Source organism: Nerophis ophidion, linkage group LG28, assembly GCF_033978795.1.
Source record: "Nerophis ophidion isolate RoL-2023_Sa linkage group LG28, RoL_Noph_v1.0, whole genome shotgun sequence".
NCBI lineage: Eukaryota > Metazoa > Chordata > Actinopteri > Syngnathiformes > Syngnathidae > Nerophis > Nerophis ophidion.
In genome coordinates this window covers 10,961,145-10,983,746 of record NC_084638.1, presented here as the reverse complement: position 1 = coordinate 10,983,746, position 22,602 = coordinate 10,961,145, and the positions used below count along the sequence as shown (strand labels likewise).

General features: G+C 39.4%; 2 protein-coding genes across 3 annotated transcripts in view; one reads left to right on the top strand and one right to left on the bottom strand.

Annotated features, from left to right (window-relative positions):
- Window positions 1–22,399, top strand: part of dhrs1 (dehydrogenase/reductase (SDR family) member 1) — a 24,801-nt gene extending 2,402 nt beyond the window's left edge. The window contains exons 2-9 of one of the 2 annotated variants that reach the window (XM_061891382.1): window positions 6,601–6,749; window positions 13,951–14,094; window positions 16,211–16,290; window positions 18,691–18,823; window positions 18,902–19,042; window positions 19,138–19,204; window positions 22,000–22,080; window positions 22,150–22,399. In XM_061891382.1, coding sequence (XP_061747366.1) covers window positions 6,606–6,749; window positions 13,951–14,094; window positions 16,211–16,290; window positions 18,691–18,823; window positions 18,902–19,042; window positions 19,138–19,204; window positions 22,000–22,080; window positions 22,150–22,286 — 927 coding nt within the window. In that variant the 5' untranslated portion in view covers window positions 6,601–6,605 and the 3' untranslated portion in view covers window positions 22,287–22,399. Of the gene's footprint in view, window positions 1–6,600; window positions 6,750–13,950; window positions 14,095–16,210; window positions 16,291–18,690; window positions 18,824–18,901; window positions 19,043–19,134; window positions 19,205–21,999; window positions 22,081–22,149 lie in introns of both variants that reach the window. The other variant, XM_061891381.1, reaches the window with a different exon arrangement.
- LOC133545626 (RING finger protein 212B-like) overlaps window positions 6,354–22,602 on the bottom strand; it is a 56,728-nt gene continuing 40,479 nt past the window's right edge. Inside the window, exon 13 of the mRNA XM_061891383.1 lies at window positions 6,354–6,728. Within this exon, the coding sequence (XP_061747367.1) occupies window positions 6,701–6,728 (28 nt within the window). The 3' untranslated portion in view covers window positions 6,354–6,700. The remainder of the gene's footprint in view (window positions 6,729–22,602) is intronic.

Below are 22,602 nucleotides of genomic sequence, written 5' to 3'. Positions count from 1 at the left end.
ATATAATATAATATATATATATATATATATATATATATATATATAAAATCAATAAATAATATGACTGGATATTAACAGTGTGTGAAAGTCTAACTCCTACCTTGTTTACTTATTCCACGACGACATCCTTAAAGTTTGTTATCAATCAGAAATATCAAGCAGATAATATGCACCAAACGTGGATAAAAGTGGAGAGAGTGTTTTTACTTTTTCCCATCATGCATTCCAGGTTATTTAAATGGGTGTAATTTTGAATTATGTGTTGTGCATGGATTTCTTTTTTTTTAATAATATCCACAAAGTTGAATGAGCAGGTTGTGTCACGTGTGAGCATGTGTGTTGACTTGTTGTGTTACTTTAGTGGCACAATGAGTGGGAAGTGTTGTTTGGATTCGGTCATATATAAAAATGATGTGCTGTGTACAAAAATTCAATTCATGGTCTCGAACCAGAATCACTCACATTTTCTACAAGCAGAAATGACATGGCAGTTATTTAAAATTAAGTTGGAGGCAAAAATTCCATAATACCATTTCTTAATTAAACTTGTTACGACTCCAACATTTCTCGCCCGATTTGACAAATTCCAACACCAACCATTTCAACTCATTCAGACCATTCAAGTTTTTTACCATTTTCAAAACAATTCCAGCTTTTCACGAAATTCCCAACTTTTTTCTGAAATTCACATTTTTCATCTGATTCAAACTTTTCCAATTTCAAAATATCCAGCCTGTTCAGGAATTGTGTAATCAACTTCAACAATTCTAAAAAGAATTCCAGGATTTCCCATAATTCCTTTTTTTTTTTTTTGGCCATTTTCCCCATTCAAAATAAATTGGCCATTTTTAAAACTTCCACAATTCCCACATTCTTCAACCCATTCCACCTTCAACACGTTCCACTATCCTAGACATTCAAACCATTTGTCCAAATTAAAACAAATTCCAGGAATTCCCGTTTTTTGGTAACCTAATTCCACCCTTAAGTTTGACTACTCCTTTCACATTTTTCAACCCATTTCAACCGTTCCACTCATCCTTGACATCGAAACTAACACTTTCCCAAGTTCCAAACCAAATTCCAGTTTTCCTGGAAATTCAAACCTTTCAACATTCAAACCATTTCCAGGAATTACCATTTTTGGTAACCTAGTTCCACCCTTAAGTTCGACTTCTCCTTTCACATTTTTCAACCCATTTCAACCGTTCCAGCGTCCGGTGGACATTCAAACTAACACTTTCCCAAGTTCCAAACCAAATTCCCTTTTTCCTGGAAATTCAAACTATTCAACATTGAAACCAATATGCAGGAATTAAATTTTTTGGGGTTATCTATCTCCACTCTTCAATTTGACTACTCCTTTCACATTTTTCAACCCATTTCAACCGTTCCACTCATCCTTGACATTGAAATTAAAACTTTCCCAACTTCCAATCCAAATTCCGGTTTTCCTGGACATTCAAACTCTTCAACATTCAAACCATTTCCAGGAATTTCCGTTTTTTGGTAACCTATTTCCACCCTTAAGTTCGACTACTCCTTTCACATTTTTCAACCCATTTCAACCGTTCCACTCATCCTTGACATTGAAACTAAGACTTTCCCAAGTTCCAAACCAAATTCCAGTTTTCCTGGAAATTCAAACCCTTCAACATTCAAACCATTTCCAGGAATTCCCATTTTTGGTAACCTGTTTCCACCCTTAAGTTCGACTACTCCTTTCACATTTTTCAACCGTTCCACCGTCCGGTGGACATTCAAACTAACACTTTCCCAAGTTCCAAACCAAATTCCCTTTTTCCTGGAAATTCAAACTATTCAACATTGAAACCAATATGCAGGAATTCAATTTTTTGGGGTAATCTATCTCCACTCTTCAATTTGACTACTCCTTTCACATTTTTCAACCCATTTCAACCGTTCCACTCATCCTTGACATTGAAATTAAAACTTTCCCAACTTCCAATCCAAATTCCGGTTTTCCTGGACATTCAAACTCTTCAACATTCAAACCATTTCCAGGAATTTCCGTTTTTTGGTAACCTATTTCCACCCTTAAGTTCGACTACTCCTTTCACATTTTTCAACCCATTTCAACCGTTCCACTCATCCTTGACATTGAAACTAAGACTTTTCCAAGTTCCAAACCAAATTCCAGTTTTCCTGGAAATTCAAACCCTTCAACATTCAAACCATTTCCAGGAATTCCCATTTTTGGTAACCTGTTTCCACACTTAAGTTCGACTACTCCTTTCACATTTTTCAACCGTTCCACCGTCCGGTGGACATTCAAACTAACACTTTCCCAAGTTCCAAACCAAATTCCCTTTTTCCTGGAAATTCAAACTATTCAACATTGAAACCAATATGCAGGAATTCAATTTTTTGGGGTAATCTATCTCCACTCTTCAATTTGACTACTCCTTTCACATTTTTCAACCCATTCCAACCGTTCCACTCATCCTTGACATTGAAATTAAAACTTTCCCAACTTCCAATCCAAATTCCGGTTTTCCTGGACATTCAAACTCTTCAACATTCAAACCATTTCCAGGAATTTCCGTTTTTTGGTAACCTGTTTCCACCCTTAAGTTCGACTACTCCTTTCACATTTTTCAACTCATTTGAACCGTTCCACTCATCCTTGACATTGAAACTAACACTTTCCCAAGTTCCAAACCAAATTCCAGTTTTCCTGGAAATTCAAACCCTTCAACATACAAACCATTTCCAGGAATTCCCATTTTTTCTGTAACCTAGTTCCACCCTTAAGTTCGACTACTCCTTTCACATTTTTCAACCCATTTCAACCGTTCCACTGTCGAAACATTCCTCATATTCAGGACAAAAACCAAGTTGGTTAAGAAATTAGAAATATTCCCGGTTTTCCCAAAATTCCAGGAATTCCTCAATTAAAAACTGTTACTAATTCAATATTTCTTGACGGATTTAATGAATTCCAACACCAACCAATGCAGCTTATTCATGCTCCTAGTCATTTTTTTAAAAAAATCCTGCTTTTCCCAAAATTCTAGGAAGTTACTATTGAAATGAATGGCAAATTTTTCCAAGTTGCGCAATTCCCACATTTTTGGGACTTATTCAAACCATTGCAACATCGACACATTCCTCTCACCCTGGACATTCAAACTAACCCGTTCCCGAGTTCCACACCAAATTCCTGTTCCCCTGGAAATTCAAACCATTCCAACATTCAAACTATTTCAGCGTTTAAGCGATTTCAACATTGAAACCATTTCTACATTCATCCTACGATCCAGTAGCATTTCAGTTTAGCGTTAGCTCTTCAACATTCAAACTATTCTTACATCCATACTACATTCTGTCAGCATTTTGTTTACCATGAATTGACTAACGTGGACCCCGACTTAAACAAGTTGAAACACGTATTCGGGTGTCACCATTTAGTGGTCAATTGTAGTGAATATGTACTATACTGTGGAATCTATCAATCAATCAATCAATCAATGTTTACTTATATAGCCCTAAATCACTAGTGTCTCAAAGGGCTGCACAAACCACTACGACATCCTCGGTAGGCCCACATAAGGGCAAGGAAAACTCACACCCAGTGGGACGTCGGTGACAATGATGACTATGAGAACCTTGGAGAGGAGGAAAGCAATGGATGTCGAGCGGGTCTAACATGATACTGTGAAAGTTCAATCCATAATGGATCCAACACAGTCGCGAGAGTCCAGTCCGAAGCCGATCCAACACAGCAGCGAGAGCCCCGTTCACAGCGGAGCCAGCAGGAAACCATCCCAAGCGGAGGCGGATCAGCAGCGCAGAGATGTCCCCAGCCGATACACACGGATCGGACCGGACCCCCTCCACAAGGGAGAGTGGGACATAGGAGAAAAAGAAAAGAAACGGCAGATCAACTGGTCTAAAAAGGGAGTCTATTTAAAGGCTAGAGTATACAAATGAGTTTTAAGGTGAGACTTAAATGCTTCTACTCGAACTGTTACCGGTAGTGCATGCCAGAGTACTGGAGCCCGAAATGAAAACGCTCTATAGCCCGCGTAATACAATAATACTAATACAAGTTTCTATCAATCAAAACATTTCACTTCAACTTCAGCAATGGAGCGTTCACACGCAATTCCTTCAGGAATGGCCTCTTCCAGTTCATAATGAAATCCCGAGTGAAATTCAAACATTATTCGCTGTCACTCCGAGAATCGGACCGAATCGGCGCCCGAAGCAGACTTGCCAACCCTCTCGATTTTCTTGGGAAACTCCCGAATTTCACCGAAAATCTCCCGGGGCAACCATTCTCCTGAAAATCTCCCCATTTTCCACCTAAACAACAATATTGGGGGCGGGCCTTAAAGGCACTGCCTTTAGTGTCCTCTACAACCTGTCGTCATGTCCGGTTTTTATCCATACAAAACAGCGTGCCGGCCCAGTCTTATAATAAGCATGGCTTTTACACACACATGAGTGAATGCAAAGCATACTTGGTCAACAGCCATACAGGTCACACTGAGGGTGGCCGTTTGATTGATTGATACTTGTATTAGTAGATTGCACAGTTCAGTACATATTCCGTACAATTGACCACTAAATGGTAACACCCCAATAAGTTTTTCAACTTTTTAATCAATTCATGGTATAAACAACTTTAACACTGTTACAAATATGCGCCACACTGTGAAGCCACACCAAACAAGAATGACGAACACATTTCGGGAGAACATCCGCACCGTAACAAGGGCTGGGCGATATATCGATATACTCGATATATCGCGGGTTTGTGATGACTATATCGTGATATTCGAGTACACGTTCTCACGCTTTTAGCCTCGGGCATTACACTACAGGCGTTTCCCACTCTTTCTTTTCTCTCCTTCTCACAGACAAGCGCACCTTCTTACATACGTCACATACTGTCGCGTCCTACGCCCTCGCATGAGAGGCAGCAGCATGGGTAACATTAGCTGTGATGCTAGCGGAGTGGTCATACGAGAGAAAGAAGGTGCCAATCTGGTAACAAATGAAAGAAGAATTCATTCCTAAGAAAAACAGCAGGGGGGTCCATCATCTGGCGGTGGTCTGGCTTCAAGCAGGTAGATGTTGAACAAGTATGTGGCAAAAGCGTTGTTACAAAAAGTAGCACCTCCTGCTAATTTGTAGCATCATTTGAAAAGTCCCCCGCTAGAGGATGGAGAGTGTTTGAAACTAGGGATGCACCGAAATGAAAATTTGACGTCCTCTCCAAGGTTTCTCATAGTCAGCATTGTCACTGGCGTCCCACTGGGTGTGAGTTTTCCTTACCCTTTTGTGGGTTCTTCCGAGGATGTCGTAGTCGTAATGGTTTGTACAGTCCTTTTGAGACATTTGTGATTTCGGGCTATATAAATAAACATTGATTGATTGATTGATAACCTAAACATAAACACAATACCCAGAACCCCTTGCAGCACTAACTCTTCCGGGACGCTACAATACACACCCCTGCTACCACCAACCCCATCTCCTGAATTCGGAGGTCTCAAGGTTGATTCACACCCCTAACAAAAAACATGGATTTTTCCTATAAGTGGAGTGAAGTGAATTATATTTGTATAGCGCTTTTCTCTAGTGACTCAAAGCGCTTTACATAGTGAAACCCAATATCTGGTGGGGCGGTATAGCTCGGTCGGTAGAGTGGCCGTGCCAGCAACTTGAGGGTTGCAGGTTCCATTCCCGCGTCCGCCATCCTAGTCACTGCCGTTGTGTCCTTGGGCAAGACACTTGACCCACCCACACTGGTTTAAATGTAACTTAGATATTGGGTTTCACTATGTAAAGCGCTTTGAGTCACTGGAGAAAAGCGCTATATAAATATAATTCACATCTAAGTTACATATAAACCAGTGTGGGTGGCACTGGGAGCAGGTGGGTAAAGTGCCTTGCCCAAGGACACAACGGCAGTGACTAGAATGGCGGAAGCGGGAATCGAACCTTCCATCCATCCATCCATGTTCTACCACTTATTCCCTTTTGGGGTCGCGGGGGGCGCTGGCGCCTATCTCAGCTACAATCGGGCGGAAGGCGGGGTACACCCTGGACAAGTCGCCACCTCATCGCAGGGCCAACACAGATAGACAGACAACACTCACACTCACGTTCACACACTAGGGCCAATTTAGTGTTGCCAATCAATATTTGTGAAATATTTCTTTAAACTTACTATGATTAAAATTCCCCAAAAAATATTCTGGCAAATCCAGGAAATCTGTAGAATCAAATTAAAATCTTATTTCAAAGTCTTTTGAACCTGCAACCCTCAAGTTGCTGGCACGGCCGCTCTACCGACCAAGAAATCATGCAAATCAAATAAATCCATTCAACATTTTATAAAGAATAATTAGTGATGCAGGAAACTGTATCGCATGTAATTTCTTAGAACGATTGGATATCAATCCAACATTAGAACTATGATAACGCAACTACCTCAGGTTTGTGGTTCGCTTATTCCGGTTGTCTTCTTGTAAACATTACAAGGTGGCGTGTGCTTTTAGTTTTGAAAAAAAAAAAAAAAAAGTGTTCCATTGGACTCATCCTTGATGTTGTGTCCTCGGTCCACAGGAAACATGTCTCTGTCCGGCTGGGTGTGTCTGATCACAGGCGCCTCCAGGGGGATCGGCAAGGGTATAGCCCTGCAGCTTTGCGAGGCGGGGGCAACCGTCTACATCACCGGACGCCAGGAGAAGACCCTTAAAGAAACAGCAGCAGAGGTGAAGTTGGGGTTTGGGGGGGGGGAAAATCGATTCAGCTTCAAATCTCCATTCTCACGTTGTATGATTCAGTATCGATTCTCATTTTTCAAAAATCTATTTTATTCCCCCGCTCCTGGCAATGTGTATGTGCCTTCTGGGATACCCTAGGTCAGGGGTCACCCGTAAAGACCAGATGAGTCGCCCGCTGGCCTGTTCTAAATATAGCTCAAATAGCAGCACTTACCAGTGAGCTGCCTCTATTTTTTTAAATGTGATTTATTTACTAGCAAGCTGGTCGCGCTTTGCTCGACATTTTTAATTCTAAGAGAAATAGAATTTTAAAATCCAAGAAAATATTTTAAAGACTTGGTCTTCATTTGTTTAAATAAATTAATTTATTTGTTTGACTTTGCTTCTTATAACTTTCAGAAAGACAATTTTATAGAAAAAAATACAACCGTAAAAATGATTTAAGGATTTTTTTAACACATATAACTTTTTACCTTTTAAATTCCTTTCTCTTCTTTTCTGACAATTTAAATCATTGTTCAAGTAAATTAATTGTTTTTATTGTAAAGAATAATACATCAATTTTAATTTGATTCTTCGTTTTAGCTTCGGTTTTTTCGACGAAGAATATTTGTGAAATATTTCTTTAAACTTACTATGATTAAAATTCCCAAAAAATATTCTGGCAAATCTAGAAAATCTGTGGAATCAAATGAAAATCTTATTTCAAAGTCTTTTGAATTTTTTTTTTACAATTTTTGTTCTGGAAAACATAGAAGAAATAATGATTTGTCTTTGTTAGAAATATATCTTGGTCCAATTTGTTATATATTCTAACAAAGTGCAGATTGGATTTTAACATATTTAAAACATGTCATCAAAATTCTAAAATTAATTTTAAGCAGGAAAAATCACTAATGAATGATTTTCCATAAATTATTTTAAATTTTTAAAAAAAGATTCGAATTAGTTCGATTTTCTCTTTTTTTTCGGGTGAATTTAATTTTAAAGAGTCGAAATTGAAGATAAACTATGTTTTAAAATTGAATTTTCATTATTTTCCTGTTTTCTCCTCTTTTAAAGCGTTCAATTAAGTGTGTTTTTCATCATTTATTCTCTACACAAAACCTTCCCTAAAAGGAAAAAAAATGAACGACGGAATGACAGACAGAAATACCCATTTTTATATATATATATATATATATATATATTTATTTATTAAAGGTAAATTGAGCAAATTGGCTATTCCTGGCAATTTATTTAAGTGTGTATCAAACTGGTAGCCCTTGGCATTAATCAGTACCCAAGAAGTAGCTCTTGCTTTCAAAAAGGTTGGTGACCCCTGATCTAGAAGAAATAATGATTTGTCTTTGTTAGAAATATAGCTTGGTCCAATTTGTTATATATTCTAACAAAGTGCAGATTGGATTTTAACATATTTAAAACATTTCATCAAAATTCTAAAATTAATTTTAAGCAGGAAAAATCACTAATGAATGATTTTCCATAAATTATTTTAAATTTTTTCAAAAAGATTCGAATTAGTTCGTTTTTCTCTTTTTTTTCGGTTGAATTTTGAATTTTAAAGAGTCGAAATTGAAGATAAACTATGTTTTAAAATTAAATTTTCATTATTTTCCTGTTTTCTCCTCTTTTAAAGCGTTCAATTAAGTGTTTTTTTTCATCATTTATTCTCTACAAAAAACCTTCCCTAAAAGGAAAAAAAATGTACGACGGAATGACTGACAGAAATACCCATTTTTTAAAATATATACAGATTTATTTATTAAAGGTAAATTGAGCAAATTGGCTATTTCTGGCAATTTATTTAAGTGTTTATCAAACTGGTAGCCCTTGGCATTAATCAGTACCCAAGAAGTAGCTCTTGCTTTCAAAACGGTTGGTGACCCCTGCCCTAGGTATTGCGCAATAAGCAGCATGGCTTCCTGGTGGCTAGCTACCAAGGGGAGTGTCGTTTTGCCGCTAAAATGCAGGTAGAAGAAGAAAAAGAAACGGAGCAGCCTAAAGAAGAAATACAACCGCCTCTGCCGACTTTGAAAGCAGACGTTTGGAGACACTTTGGATTTTACCGTGGCAAGGAAGGGCTTGACATGACTCATGCAATTTGCCGACTTTGCAACGCTAAAATTAAGCATTTTGGGAATACTTCAAATCCCCGCGCTCACTTGGACGGACACTCCCCCAGAGTTATCGGAGGAAAAGGATCATCCACTAACAACAGTGGCAGCTGATCGACGCACACTTCACCACTTTACAAAATGACCACCCAGTTCTGAACGGGCAAAGAAGATAACCAGATCCATCGCTTGTTTCATTGCAAAAGATGGAGTTGAACATATGTCAGCACATTTAACTCCTTTTTTCAAACACTTATTGCAAACGCTTACTTACAGTAAGTCATAAATTTGACTTTTTAAGTCATTATTTTAGTATCTCTGGTAACTAGGACTTTTTTGTTTTTACTTTACGGAAAAAATATCGACATATACACTACCGTTGAAAAGTTTGGGGTCACATTGAAATGTCCTTATTTTCGAAGGAAAAGCGCTGTACTTTTCAATGAAGATAACTTTAAACTAGTCTTAACTTTAAAGAAATACACTCTATACATTGCTAATGTGGTAAATGACTATTCTAGCTACAAATGTCTGGTTTTTGGTGCAATATCTACATAGGCCCATTTCCAGCAGCTATCACTCCAATGTTCTAATGGTACAATGTGTTTGCTCATTGGCTCAGAAGGCTAATTAATGATTAGAAAACCCTTGTGCAATCATGTTCACACATCTGAAAACAGTTTAGCTTGTTACAGAAGCTACAAAACTGACCTTCCTTTGCGCAGATTGAGTTTCTGGAGCATCACATTTGTGGGGTCAATTAAACGCTCAAAATGGCCAGAAAAAGAGAACTTTCATCTGAAACTCGACAGTCTATTCTTGTTCTTAGAAATGAAGGCTATTCCATGCAAGAAATTGCTAAGAAATTGAAGATTTCCTACAACGGTGTGTACTACTCTCTTCAGAGGACAGCACAAACAAGCTCTAACCAGAGTAGAAAAAGAAGTGGGAGGCCGCGTTGCACAACTGAGCAAGAAGATAAGTACATTAGTGTCTCTAGTTTGAGAAACGGACGCCTCACAGGTCCCCAACTGGCATTTTCATTAAATAGTACCCGCAAAACACCAGTGTCAACATCTACAGTGAAGAGGTGGCTGCGGGATTCTGGCCTTCAGAGCAGAGTGGCAAAGAAAAAGCCATATCTGAGACTGGCCAATAAAAGAAAATGATTAAGATGGGCAAAAGAACACAGACATTGGACAGAGGAAGACTGGAAAAAAGTGTTGTGGACGGATGAATCCAAGTTTGAGGTGTTTGGATCACAAAGAAGAACGTTTGTGAGACGCAGAACATCTGAAAAGATGCTGGAAGAATGCCTGACGCCATCTGTTAAGCATGGTGGAGGTAATGTGATGGTCTGGGGTTGCTTTGGTGCTGGTAATGTGGGAGATTTGTAGAGGGTAAAAGGGATTTTGAATAAGGAAGGCTATCACTCCGTTTTGCAATGCCATGCCATACACAGTGGACGGCGCTTGATTTGAGCCAATTTCATCCTACAACAGGACAATGACCCAAAACACACCTCCAAATTGTGCAAAAACTATTTAGAGAAGAAGGAGACAGCTGGTATTCTATTGGTAGTGGAGTGGCCAGCGCAGTCACCAGATCTGAACCCCATTGAGCTGTTGTGGGAGCAGCTTGACCGTATGGAACGCAAGAAGTGCCCATCCAACCCATCCAACTTGTGGGAGCTGCTTCTAGAAGCGTGGGGTGCAATTTCTCCAGATTACCTCAACAAATTAACAGCTAGAAGGCCAAAAGGTCTGCAATGCCGTAATTGCTGCAAATGTAGGATTCTTTGACGAAAGCGAAGTTTGATGTAAAAAAAATCTTATTTCAAATACAAATCATTATTTCTAACCTTGTCAATGTCTTGACTCTATTTTCTATTCATTTCACAACGTATGGTGGTGAATAAGTGTGATTTTTCATGGAAAACACAAAATTGTTTGGGTGACCCCAAACTTTTGAACGGTAGTGTATACCGTATATTTACATTCAGCAAATGGAGCGGAAAACACAACCAAAAAGTGTAGGCTTCTTCACGCGACGAAGCCGGCCTACTTCACTGCAGTGGCTCTCAACCATTTTTCAGTGATGAACCCCCTGTGAACATTATTTTAATTCAAGTACTTCCTAATCAGAGCAAAGCATTTTTGGTTGAAAAAAAGTGATGAAGAAGTAAAATACGCATCAGTTTCTGATTTATTCAATTGTATAACAGTGCAAAATATTGCTCATTTGTAGGGGTCTTTCTTGGACTATTAGGGAAAAAAGATATAAAAATAACTAAAAACTTGTTGAAAAATAAACAAGTGATTCAATTATACATAAAGATTTCTACACATAGAAGTAATCATCAACTTCAAGTGCCCTCTTTGGGGATTGTAATAGAGATCCATCTGGATTCCTCAACTTTGTCAGGCTTTGTCTATGTTTTAGTTTTTTCCTCTGCATTTGTCTGTTTCCTGTGTTTAGTATTTCCTGTCTTTTAGTTCCTGTCAAGTGCTCTTAATTTGTCAACTTCCTATCTTGTTCCCTGAGTGCTGTGTTCCCCCTCAGCTGCGGCTGATTGACATCTGGCCACACTTTTGCCAATCAGGCGGCTCCTATTTGTACCTGCTTTGTCTTGTGTCAGTTGCTGGATCATTGTATTGTATTGTCGTTGCCACATGTCGCTCGTCGTGCTACCTCGGTATAGCTCGGTTGGTAGAGTGGCCATGCCAGCAACCTGACGGTTGCAGGTTCGATTCCCGCTTCCGCCATCCTAGTTACTGCCGTTGTGTCCTTGGGCAAGACACTTTACCCACCTGCTCCCAGTGCCACCCACACTGGTTTAAATGTAACTTAGATATTGGGTGTCACTATGTAAAGTGCTTTGAGTCACTAGAGAAAAGCGCTATATAAATATAATTCACTTCACTTCACCTGTTGTGTCGTTTTGTTACAGCTACTAGCTGTCGTGCTACATTTTGTCCAGGTCGTCGTAGCGGTAAGCTGTGTTTGTTAGCCATAGCTATTTCCAGTTTTTCTGTTTGTTATCCTCTAGCTTCCATGTTAAAGTTCCGTTTTGTTTTTCTAGCTCCCAGTGCTAGCTCTCTTAGTTTGTTATTCCGCCCACGTGCGTGCTTTTTGTTTGTTCTTGTACTATTATTTAAATCAAATCATGTTTTCCCGTTCAATGCCTGCCTCCTTCTCTGCATCATGGGGTTCGTCAACATATAACCCTGACAAACTTCATTCTAAACATTTCTTCACAAAAAAAAGAAATCTTTAACATCAATATTTATGGAACATGTCCACAAAAAATCGAGCTGTCAACACTGAATATTGCATTGTTGTAATTTTTTTCACAGGTTATGAACTTACATTCATATTTTGTTGACGTATTATTCAATAAATATATTTATAAAGGATTTTTGAATTGTTGCTATTTTTAGAATATTTTTTAAAAATCCCACATACCCCTTGGCATACCTTCAAGTACCCCCATTTGAGAACCCACTGGTCTATTGCCCCCCAGGCTGTGGTGGCAGCGACAGGCCGAGATACACCAGATAACCAGATCCATCGCTTGTTTCGTTGCTAAAGACCTGCGACCATGACATCCCATCATGCTCGGTTTTTCCAGACTATGTTGTACCTTCACTTTACAGAGAGACAAAGCTCAAAGTGGGGGAAGCTGTGACTAGAGCTAGCAGAGTAGCTCTTACCTGTGATCACTGGACCTCTAGGACCTAGACTGGGGTAGATCCTGCTGAAATCCTATGCATTGAATGAATAGAGCAGGGGTGCCCATTACGTCGATCGCGAGCTACCAGTCGACCGCGGGGGGTGTGTCAGTAGATCTCCAGCCAGGCTTTTAAAAAAAATAGACCTAAAAGTGAGTGATCATCAATCTTCACCAAGACGTCACTTAAATGACATTCACGGTACCGGAGGGTCTTGTGAGATGACGCTGGCTGCTGCAAGATCATTATTATGAAAATATGACCGAGAGGAAGGCGAGAAACACTTTTTATTTCAACAGACTCTCGCGCCGTACCTTCCGTCAAAACTCTAAAGGCCGACTGCACATTTCCTAGCTTCACAATAAAAGCCCTGCTTCATGCTGCCTGCGCTAACTAAATACAGAGTCTCGGAAAACTGGCGTGCACAAGCGATCCCTCAGAAAGCTGGCGTGCACAGCACTTGTGCACGCCAGCTTTCCGAGACTCTTATTTTGTTAGCGCAGGCAGCATGAAGCAGGGCTTTTATTGTGAAGATAGGAAATGTGCAGTCGGCCTTTAGAGTTTTGACGGAAGGGACGGCGCGAAAGTCTGTTGAAATAAAAAGTGTTTCTCGCCTTCCTCTCCGTCATTTTTTCATAATAATGAACTGGCAGCAGCCAGCGTCATCTCACAAGACCCTCGGGTGCCGTGAATGTCAATCAAGCAAGCTACGGAATTTGCCGCCAATGTTTTTCTTGTAAAGTGTATGGAAGCTGGATGAATTAGATGCCAAAAACCAACCACTTTCATGTGGTATTGTACAGAAAGGACAACTTTTTTTCTCCTCCATTTGAAAATGTGGGCGTTATCATCATTACTGTCTGATTCCAATCAATGCAAGTCATCAGAATCCGGTAATACACCAACTTATATTCTTGTCTTCGTGAAAGAAAGACATCTATATGTGTTACACATGCTTGTATTATCATTAAACACATTTAACTTGTTTACAAAAATGTCTCTTTCATAAATAAATAAATATAAATGATATTTATAAATGAGGTAGATCCCCTCGAGTTGGTCAATTGAAAAGTAGCTCACCTGCAGAAAAAGTGTGGGCACCCCTGGAATAGAGAATCGTTTTGAATCGGGAAAAATATCGTTTTTGAATCGAGACTCGAGTCGAATTGAAAAAAAATCGATTCATAATCGAATCGTGACCCCGGAAATCGATATCGAATCGAATCGTGAGACACCCAAAGATTCACAGCCCTAAGGTGAACGTTGTCAGACTACACGACAGGAAATGGCTATTTACTTCCTGTCTGCCTTGTCGCAATGTCTCATTTGCTCTCTACTCAGGTTGGTGAGAGGGGGGGAAAGTGTGTGGCAGTCATCTGCGATTCCACCAGTGGTGAAGACATCGAGAAACTCTTCGGACGCATTCGAGTCGAGCAGAATAACAGACTGGACCTCCTGGTGAACAATGCTTACGCTGGAGTACAGGTTAGAATCCCACCTCTACTTAGGAGTGTTTTGAGATAAATTGATTGTTTTGCTTTAAGTTGCAAGCAAAAATCGGAGTTACAAGCAGATGTCACGTGTTGTCCCGATACCAATATTTTGGTACAGGTATTTCGATACTTTTCTACATAAAGCGGACTACAAAAAATGGCATTATTTCAACAAAAAATCTAAGCGTTTAATAAACATATTTCTATTATTGCAATTTAGTCCTTAAATTAAATAGTGAACATACTACACAACGAATGGAGGAAGAATTAATTTCTAAGAAAACCATTGTCTGCCGGTGGTTTGGCTTCAAGCGGGAAGATGTTGAACATTTATGCGGCAAAAGCGTTGCTACAAAAAGTAGCAGCACTGCTAATGTGGCATCATTTGAAAAGTCACCCGCTAGAGCAGGGATCGGGAAGCTTTCTGGCTGAGAGAGCCATACTAGCCAAATATTTTTAAAAGTATTTCCGGTATAGCTCGGTTGGTAGAGTGGCCGTGCCAGCAACTTGAGGGTTGCAGGTTCGATTCCCGCTTCCGCCATCCTAGTCACTGCCGTTGTGTCCTTGGGCCAGACACTTTACCCACCTGCTCCCAGTGCCACCCACACTGGTTTAAATGTAACTTAGATATTGGGTTTCACTATGTAAAGCGTTTTGAGTCACTAGAGAAAAGCGCTATATAAATGTAATTCACTTCACTTCACTTTTGAGCCATATAATTTTATTTTTTTTTAACACTGAATACAACTAAATGCGTGGATTTTTAAGTAAGACCAACATTTTCAGAGGATAATAAGTCTCGTATTGTTTTTAATAACATTGCTATTCTGAAGCTAACCGACAATAAATAAAATACTTCTTACCATTAATGCGACTTCTCGAACAGGTGCAGTAGAAACCGGATGAATGGATTAAAATGTTTTGTATTTTGAACGTTATTTTTGACCCTGTGATTACCAGCGGAATTATTCATTACTTATCGTGTTAAGCAATGTGAGCTAAGATTTATCTCGAGCCATAGGTTCCCTAATCCTGCGCGAGATAATGAAGAGTGCTTGAAACTCCGCATGTCAACATCTCCGTTCGGTGCCACACCAACAAAATGCCTAAGCAACCATTTCCACATCAACACCGAATGAAAAAAATAGTCAACAACAAAAGGTAACGTCCGCAGGAACCTACCACATAGTGAAGGACATACACTATTTGATTTCCTATTAAGCAGCTCATTTTTATTTGACAGTTATTGAAATATCTTGTGTGACATCATGCACAAAAGTGCACTTTGTTTTAAACTATTGTAGTCGCGTTCTGTACAAAAAGTGCACTTAAATTTAGTGTTGTTTTGATTTGTCATTTTAGTGACATCATGCACAAAAGTGCACTTTATTTGTTTTAAACTATTGTAGTGGCGTTCTGTACAAAAAGTGCACTTAAATTTAGAGTTTTTTTGATTTGTCATTTTGGTGACATCATGCACAAAAGTGCACTTTATTTGTTTTAAACTATTGTAGTGGTGTTCTGTACAAAAAGTGTACTTAAATTTAGTGTAGTTTTGATTTGTCATTTTAGTGACATCATGCACAAAAGTGCACTTTATTTGTTTTAAACTATTGTAGTGGCGTTCTGTACAAAAAGTGCAATCAAATTTAGTGTTGTTTTGATATCTTATCTTAGTGACATCATGCACAAAAGTGCACTCACAGCTCATTTTAAAATGTCTCTGACAATCTTGCACTTTCTGTTTTGGAAATGACATGAATGTTTGTGCCACTGCTTAATAAGTGTTTAATAATTACACTTTTAGTTGTGATTTCCCTCTCTGCATGAAAGTTTAAAAGTAGCATATATTAATACAGTATGAAGAAGAATGTTTGAATGTAGACACATAGAATCATCATACTGCTGTGATTATATGTATCAAGTGTTCATTCAAGGCTAAGGCAAAAATGTTGAGATATATATATCGTGTATCGTGACATGGCCTAAAAATATCGAGATATGAATTGAATGTCATATCGCCCAGCCCTAGGGTAAAGCTATAAGGAGGATGTGACAGGTCTGTTTACAAGTGCTGGATTATATTGGCCAAAATCTTGTCGTTGCAGTCGATATTTGACAACGAAGGAAAGAAATTCTGGGAGACGGAGCCATCTTTATGGGATACCATCAACAACACAGGCCTGAGGTACTAGACATAAGTCATGGCTGAGTATTTAGAAAATGATATCTTTCAGGGGTCGTTAACTACTATCAGCTTTCAGTTTGTAAACCTGTAAATAACAGAAGCCTTTTTCTATGTTGACGGATGTTTCTATGGACAAAACCTGTGTTTACTTTCCAACAACACAGGCCTGAGGTACTAGGCATATAAGTCATGAGTGAGTATTTAGAAAATGATATCTTTCAGGGGTCAATAACTACTATCAATTTTCCGTATGTAAACCTGTAAATAACAGAAGCCTTTCTCCATATCGATGAAGTTTCTATGGACAAAACATGCATATTTGACTTCTGTGTTTACTTTCCAACAACACAGGCCTGAGGTACTAGGCATAAGTCATGGCTGAGTATTTAGAAAATGATATCTTTCAGGGGTCATTAACTACTATCAGCTTTCAGTTTGTAAACCTGCAAATAACTGAAGCCTTTCTCCATATCGACGTATGTTTCTATGGACAAAACCTGCATATATGACTTCTGTGTTTACTTTCCAACAACACAGGCCTGAGGTACTAGACATATAAGTCATGGCTGAGTATTTACAAAATGATATCTTTCAGGGGTCATTAACTACTATCAGCTTTCAGTTTGTAAACCTGCAAATAACGGAAGCCTTTCTCTATATCGACGGCTGTTTCTATGGACAAAACCTGCATATTCGACTTCTGTGTTTACTTTCCAACAACACAGGTCTGAGGTGCTCGGCATAAGTCATGGCTGAGTATTTACAAAATGATATCTTTCAGGGGTCATTAACTACTATCAGCTTTCCGTTTGTAAACCTGTAAATAACAGAAGTCTTTCTCCATATCGACGGATGTTTCTATGGACAAAACATGCATTTTTGATTTCTGTGTTTAGTTTCCAACAACACAGGCCTGAGGTACTCGGCATGCAAGTCATGGCTGAGTATTTAGAAAATGATATCTTTCAGGGGTCATTAACTACTATCAGCTTTCAGTTTGTAAACCTGTAAATAAAGTAAGCCTTTCTCCATATCGACGTATGTTTCTACGGACAAAACATACGTATTTGACTTCTGTATTTACTTTCCAACAACACAGGCCTGAGGTACTAGGCATAAGTCATAGCTGAGTATTTACAAAATGATATCCTACAGGGGTCATTAACTACTATCAGCTTTCAGTTTGTAAACCTGTAAATAACGGAAGCCTTTCAGTATATCAACGGATGTTTCTATGGACAAAACACACATTTTTGATTTCTGTATTTACTTTCCAAAAACACAGGCCTGAGGTACTAGGCATAAGTCATGGCTGAGTATTTACAAAATGATATCTTTCAGAGGTCATTAATTACCATCAGCTTTCCGTTTGTAAAGCTGTAAATAACAGAAGCCTTTCTCCATATCGACGTATGTTTCTATGGACAAAACATACATATTTGACTTCTGCGTTTACTTTCCAACAACACAGGCCTGAGGTACTAGGCATAAGTCATAGCTGAGTATTTACAAAATGATATCTTTCAGGGGTCATTAACTACTATCAGCTTTCAGTTTGTAAACCTGTAAATAACGGAAGCCTTTCTCCATATCGACGAATGTTTCTATGGACAAAACATGCATATTTGACTTCTGTATTTAATTTCCAACAACACAGGCCTGAGGTACTAGGCATAAGTCATGGCTGAGTATTTAGAAAATGATATCTTTTAGGGGTCATTAACTACTATCAGCTTTCCGTTTGTAAACCTGTAAATAACAGAAGCCTTTCTCCATATCGATGTATGTTTCTATGGACAAAACACACATTTTTGATTTCTGTATTTACTTTCCAACAACACAGGCCTGAGGTACTAGGCATAAGTCATGGCTGAGTATTTAGAAAATGATATCTTTCAGGGGTCATTAACTACAATCAGCTTTCAGTTTGTAAACCTATAAATAACGGAAGCCTTTCTTCATCTCAACGGATGTTTCTATGGACCAAACCTGCATATTTGACTTCTGTGTTTACTATCCGACAACACAGGCCTGAGGTACTCTGCATAAGTCATGGCTGAGTATTTAGAAAATTATATATTTTAGGGGTCATTAACTACTATCGGCTTTCAGTTTGTAAACCTGTAAATTACGGAAGCCTTTCTCCATATCGACGGAAGTTTCTATGGACAAAACGTGCATATTTGAATTCTGTGTTTACTTTCCAACAACACAGGCCTGAGGTACTAGGCATAAGTCATGGCTGATTTTTTAGAAAATGATATCTTTCAGGGGTCATTAACTACTATCAGCTTTCAGTTTGTAAACCTGCAAATAACAGAAGCCTTTCTCCATATCGACGTATGTTTCTATGGACAAAACCTGCATATTTTAACTGTGTTTCCTTTCCAAACCTGGTAGGGGGCACTATTTCTTTGCCGTGCACGCAGCCCGCATGATGGTGGCTCAAGGCCGGGGTTTGATTGTCACCATTTCGTCAATGGGAGGACTGCGGTATCTCTTCAACGTGCCGTACGGCGTCGGGAAAGCGGCAGTACGGTTCTTGTTTGGCACATTTCAAGATCGATGCAACTGAACCTAAACCATTTTTTTGGGTTGTGATTTCCAACAGTGTGATCGCATGGCAGTAGACATGGCTATTGAGCTGCGAAGTAGAGGAGTGGCCTCTGTCAGTCTGTGGCCGGGACCGGTGAACACAGAGCTGATATCTCAGTTCATGGAGGAGGGTGCACAACAGAACGTAGAATCCAAGGTACCGTAGACTCCTTTCCAGCGGAAGATTGGTACGTGTAGAATGTACGTCAACAAATTGTCGCTAAATAATGTTTTTTTCTCTCTCTCGAGTATACTGACTTGTTTGCCAATGGAGAGACCACGGAGTTCAGCGGCCTTTGTATCGTCAACCTTGCTAAAGGTAGGATTATTACTATTCGTACAATAGTCCTTAAAACATTTTCTGAGGGTATAGTAAAACTGAACTGGCGACAAAGTAAACGGGAACAAAATTCTGGACGACAGCAAAAACTTACGGCGTCCATTAAGTATATCCGTACATGGCATGACGTGACAATCAACAATGTCCGCAAAAAAGAAGGATAGCAACAACTTAAGTAGTCTTGTTTGCTAACACAGAGCAGGTGTGGGGAATAGCGCTCAAAAGAAGACATGAAAACACCCAACAAAAGAGGAAGTGCCACCAAAATAACAGCACAAGACAAGAACTAAAGCACTACACACAGGAAAACAAACAAACTCATAATAAGCAACGACGACCTGGTGGAGTTTCATTTTTTAACCTTTTCTGCCGTATTTTTTAAATGAAAAAAATGTCCCTTGCCTCAAAAAAGGTTGAAAAACACTGCCTGAGAGCAGTGGTTCTCAAATGGGGGTACTTGAAGGTATGCCAAGGGGTACGTGAGATTTTTTTTTTTAAATACTCTAAAAATAGCAACAATTTTAAAATCCTTTATGAGTAGATTTAAATTATGAATGTAAGTTCATAAACCGTGAAAAGAAATGCTACAATGCAATATTCAGTGTTGACAGCTAGATTTTTTTTGTGTGGACATGTTCCATAAATATTGATGATAAAGATTTATTTTTTTGTGGATAATCCAGATGGATCTCTATTACAATCCCCAAAGAAAGCACTTTAAGTTGATTATTACTTCTATGTGTAGAAATCTTTCATTATAATTGAATCACTTGTTTACTTTTGAACCAGTTTTTAGTTATTTTTTATATCTTTTTTTCCAAATAGTTCAAGAAAGACCACTACAAATGAGCAATATTTTGCACTGTTGTACAATTTAATAAATCAGAAACTGATGACATAGTGCTGTATTTGACTTATTTATCTCTGTTTTTCAACAAAAAAAGCTTTGCTCTGATTAGGGGGTACTTGAATTAAAAAAATGTTCACAGTGGGTACATCACTGAAAAAAGGTTGGGAACCACTGCCTTAGAGGGACAAGCGGTAGGAAATGGATGGACGGATATCCAATACATCTTATCGGGACCACAAGGAAGTGGTTTAAATGTCTGTAGATTAAAGGCATACTTGATCATTTCGCGATATTGCCATATTTTGGCTGAAAGGATTTAGTAGAGAACATCCACGATAAAGTTTGCAACTTTTGGTGCTGAAAAAAAAGCATTGCCTGTACCGGAAGTAGCAGACGAAGTGCGCGTGACGTCACGGGTTGTGGAGCTGCTCACATCTGAACATTGTTTATAATCATGGCCACCAGCAGCAAGAGCGATTCGGACCGAGAAAGCGACGATTTCCCCATTAATTTGAGCAAGGATGAAATATTCGTGGATGAGGAAAGTGAGAGTGAAGGACTAAAAATAAAAAAAGGACTAGAGGGCAGTGGGAGCGATTCAGATAGGAAAGATGCTGTGAGAGCCGCCGTGGGGGTAGCAGGACCACTCGGCCAGGCCCAACCGCAACAAGGGATAGAGCCATACCGCTTTGAACCCGACGCTGCTGATATTGATGCCGGAGTAGCACACAACATAGATGGCCTTCAGAATACAGAATGGTAAAAATGATCGCTTTGATTGATGGAAACTTTTATTCGTAGATTGCACAGTACAGTACATATTCCGTACAATTGACCACTAAATGGTAACACCCGAATAAGTTTTTCAACTTGTTTAAGTCGGGGTTCACGTTAATCAATTTATGGTACGCTGCATAATACACAGTACTTTGTGTGTGTGGTCCAATCCAACCGTGTTCGCTTGACATCTCTGTTCCATAGTAAAGCTTGACTGTCATCTTTCGGGAATGTAAACAATGAAACACCGGCTGTGTTGGTGTTGTTAAAGCCGGCCGCAATACACCGCTTCCCACCTACAGCTTTCTTCTTTGATGTCTCCATTGTTCATTGAACAAATTGCAAAAGATTAACCAACACAGATGTCCACAATACCGTGTAATTATGCGATGAAAACAGACGACTTAATAGCTGGGCACGATGCTGGCACAAAATGTCCTCTACAATCCGTGACGTCACGCGCAGGCGTCATCATACCGAGACGTTTTCAGCAGGATTTTTCGGCGCAAAATTTAAAATTGCATTTTGGTAAACTAACCTGGCCGTATTGGCATGTGTTGCAATGTTAATATTTCATCATTGATATATCAACTATCAGACTCCGTGGTCGCTAGTAGTGGCTTTCAGTAGGACTTTAAGATAATCATAGTGTGTATCGGCTGGGGACATCTCTGTGCTGCTGATCCGCCTCCGCTTGGGATGGTTTCCTGCTGGCTCCGCTGTGAACGCGACTCTCGCTGCTGTGTTGGATCCGCTTTGGACTGGACTCTCGCGACTGTGTTGGATCCATTATGGATTGAACTTTCACAGTATCATGTTAGACCCGCTTGACATCCATGCTTTCCTCCTCTCCAAGGTTCTCATAGTCATCATTGTCACCGACGTCCCACTGGGTCATTATTGTCACCGATGTCCCACTGGGTGTGAGTTTTCCTTGCCCTTATGTGGGCCTACCGAGGATGTCGTAGTGGTTTGTGCAGCCCTTTGAGACACTAGTGATTTAGGGCTATATAAGTAAACATTGATTGATTGATTCTCTTGTTTGTAACCAAGTAGGAGGAGGTTGACTCAGTCCTGTTTCAATGTTGTCCATTTAAAAACTGCCGACTATTTCAGTGAGTTTGTGATTTCTCCTTCTGTTTAAAAGATAAAAACCTGATGTCGCTGACTGGGAAAATTCTAATGACCTGTGACCTGGCCCGGCGCTATGGGATCCAAGATGTGAACGGTAAAATCCACGTTGGAATAATAAAACTTGACCGCCTGCTCTGATTCACGGTCTGCTTTTTTTTCCCAGGGCGCAGCATCACCGACTTCACCTCCCTAAAGTTCCTGTTGACACAAGTCCCATATGTCTCCTGGCTCTCGTCTTTTGTCCCTTCATTCATAAGAGTGCCACGCTTTTTGCTCCCCTTGGCCAGCAACCACTTTTAAACACTTGCCCGATCAGCATGAACACACTCCGGGTCGAACATGAAAGTAACAACTGCAGTGAGTGGACACTTGACATTCCAGCAACTATTAAATTGGATCTTCTCAAAAAGACATTTCGTCTGCTTGACTTATTAATGTGTACTTGGAAATTTTTTGCTTAAAAAAAACATGGCTGCAGTGAAAAATATAACAACTACCGTATTTCCTTGAATTGCCACCTGGCCATATAGTATGCGCCTGCTTCGCAAAATAATTAGCGCATGCTTAGTATTACCGCCGGGTCAAACTCGTGACGTCACGAGTGACACTTCCCCTG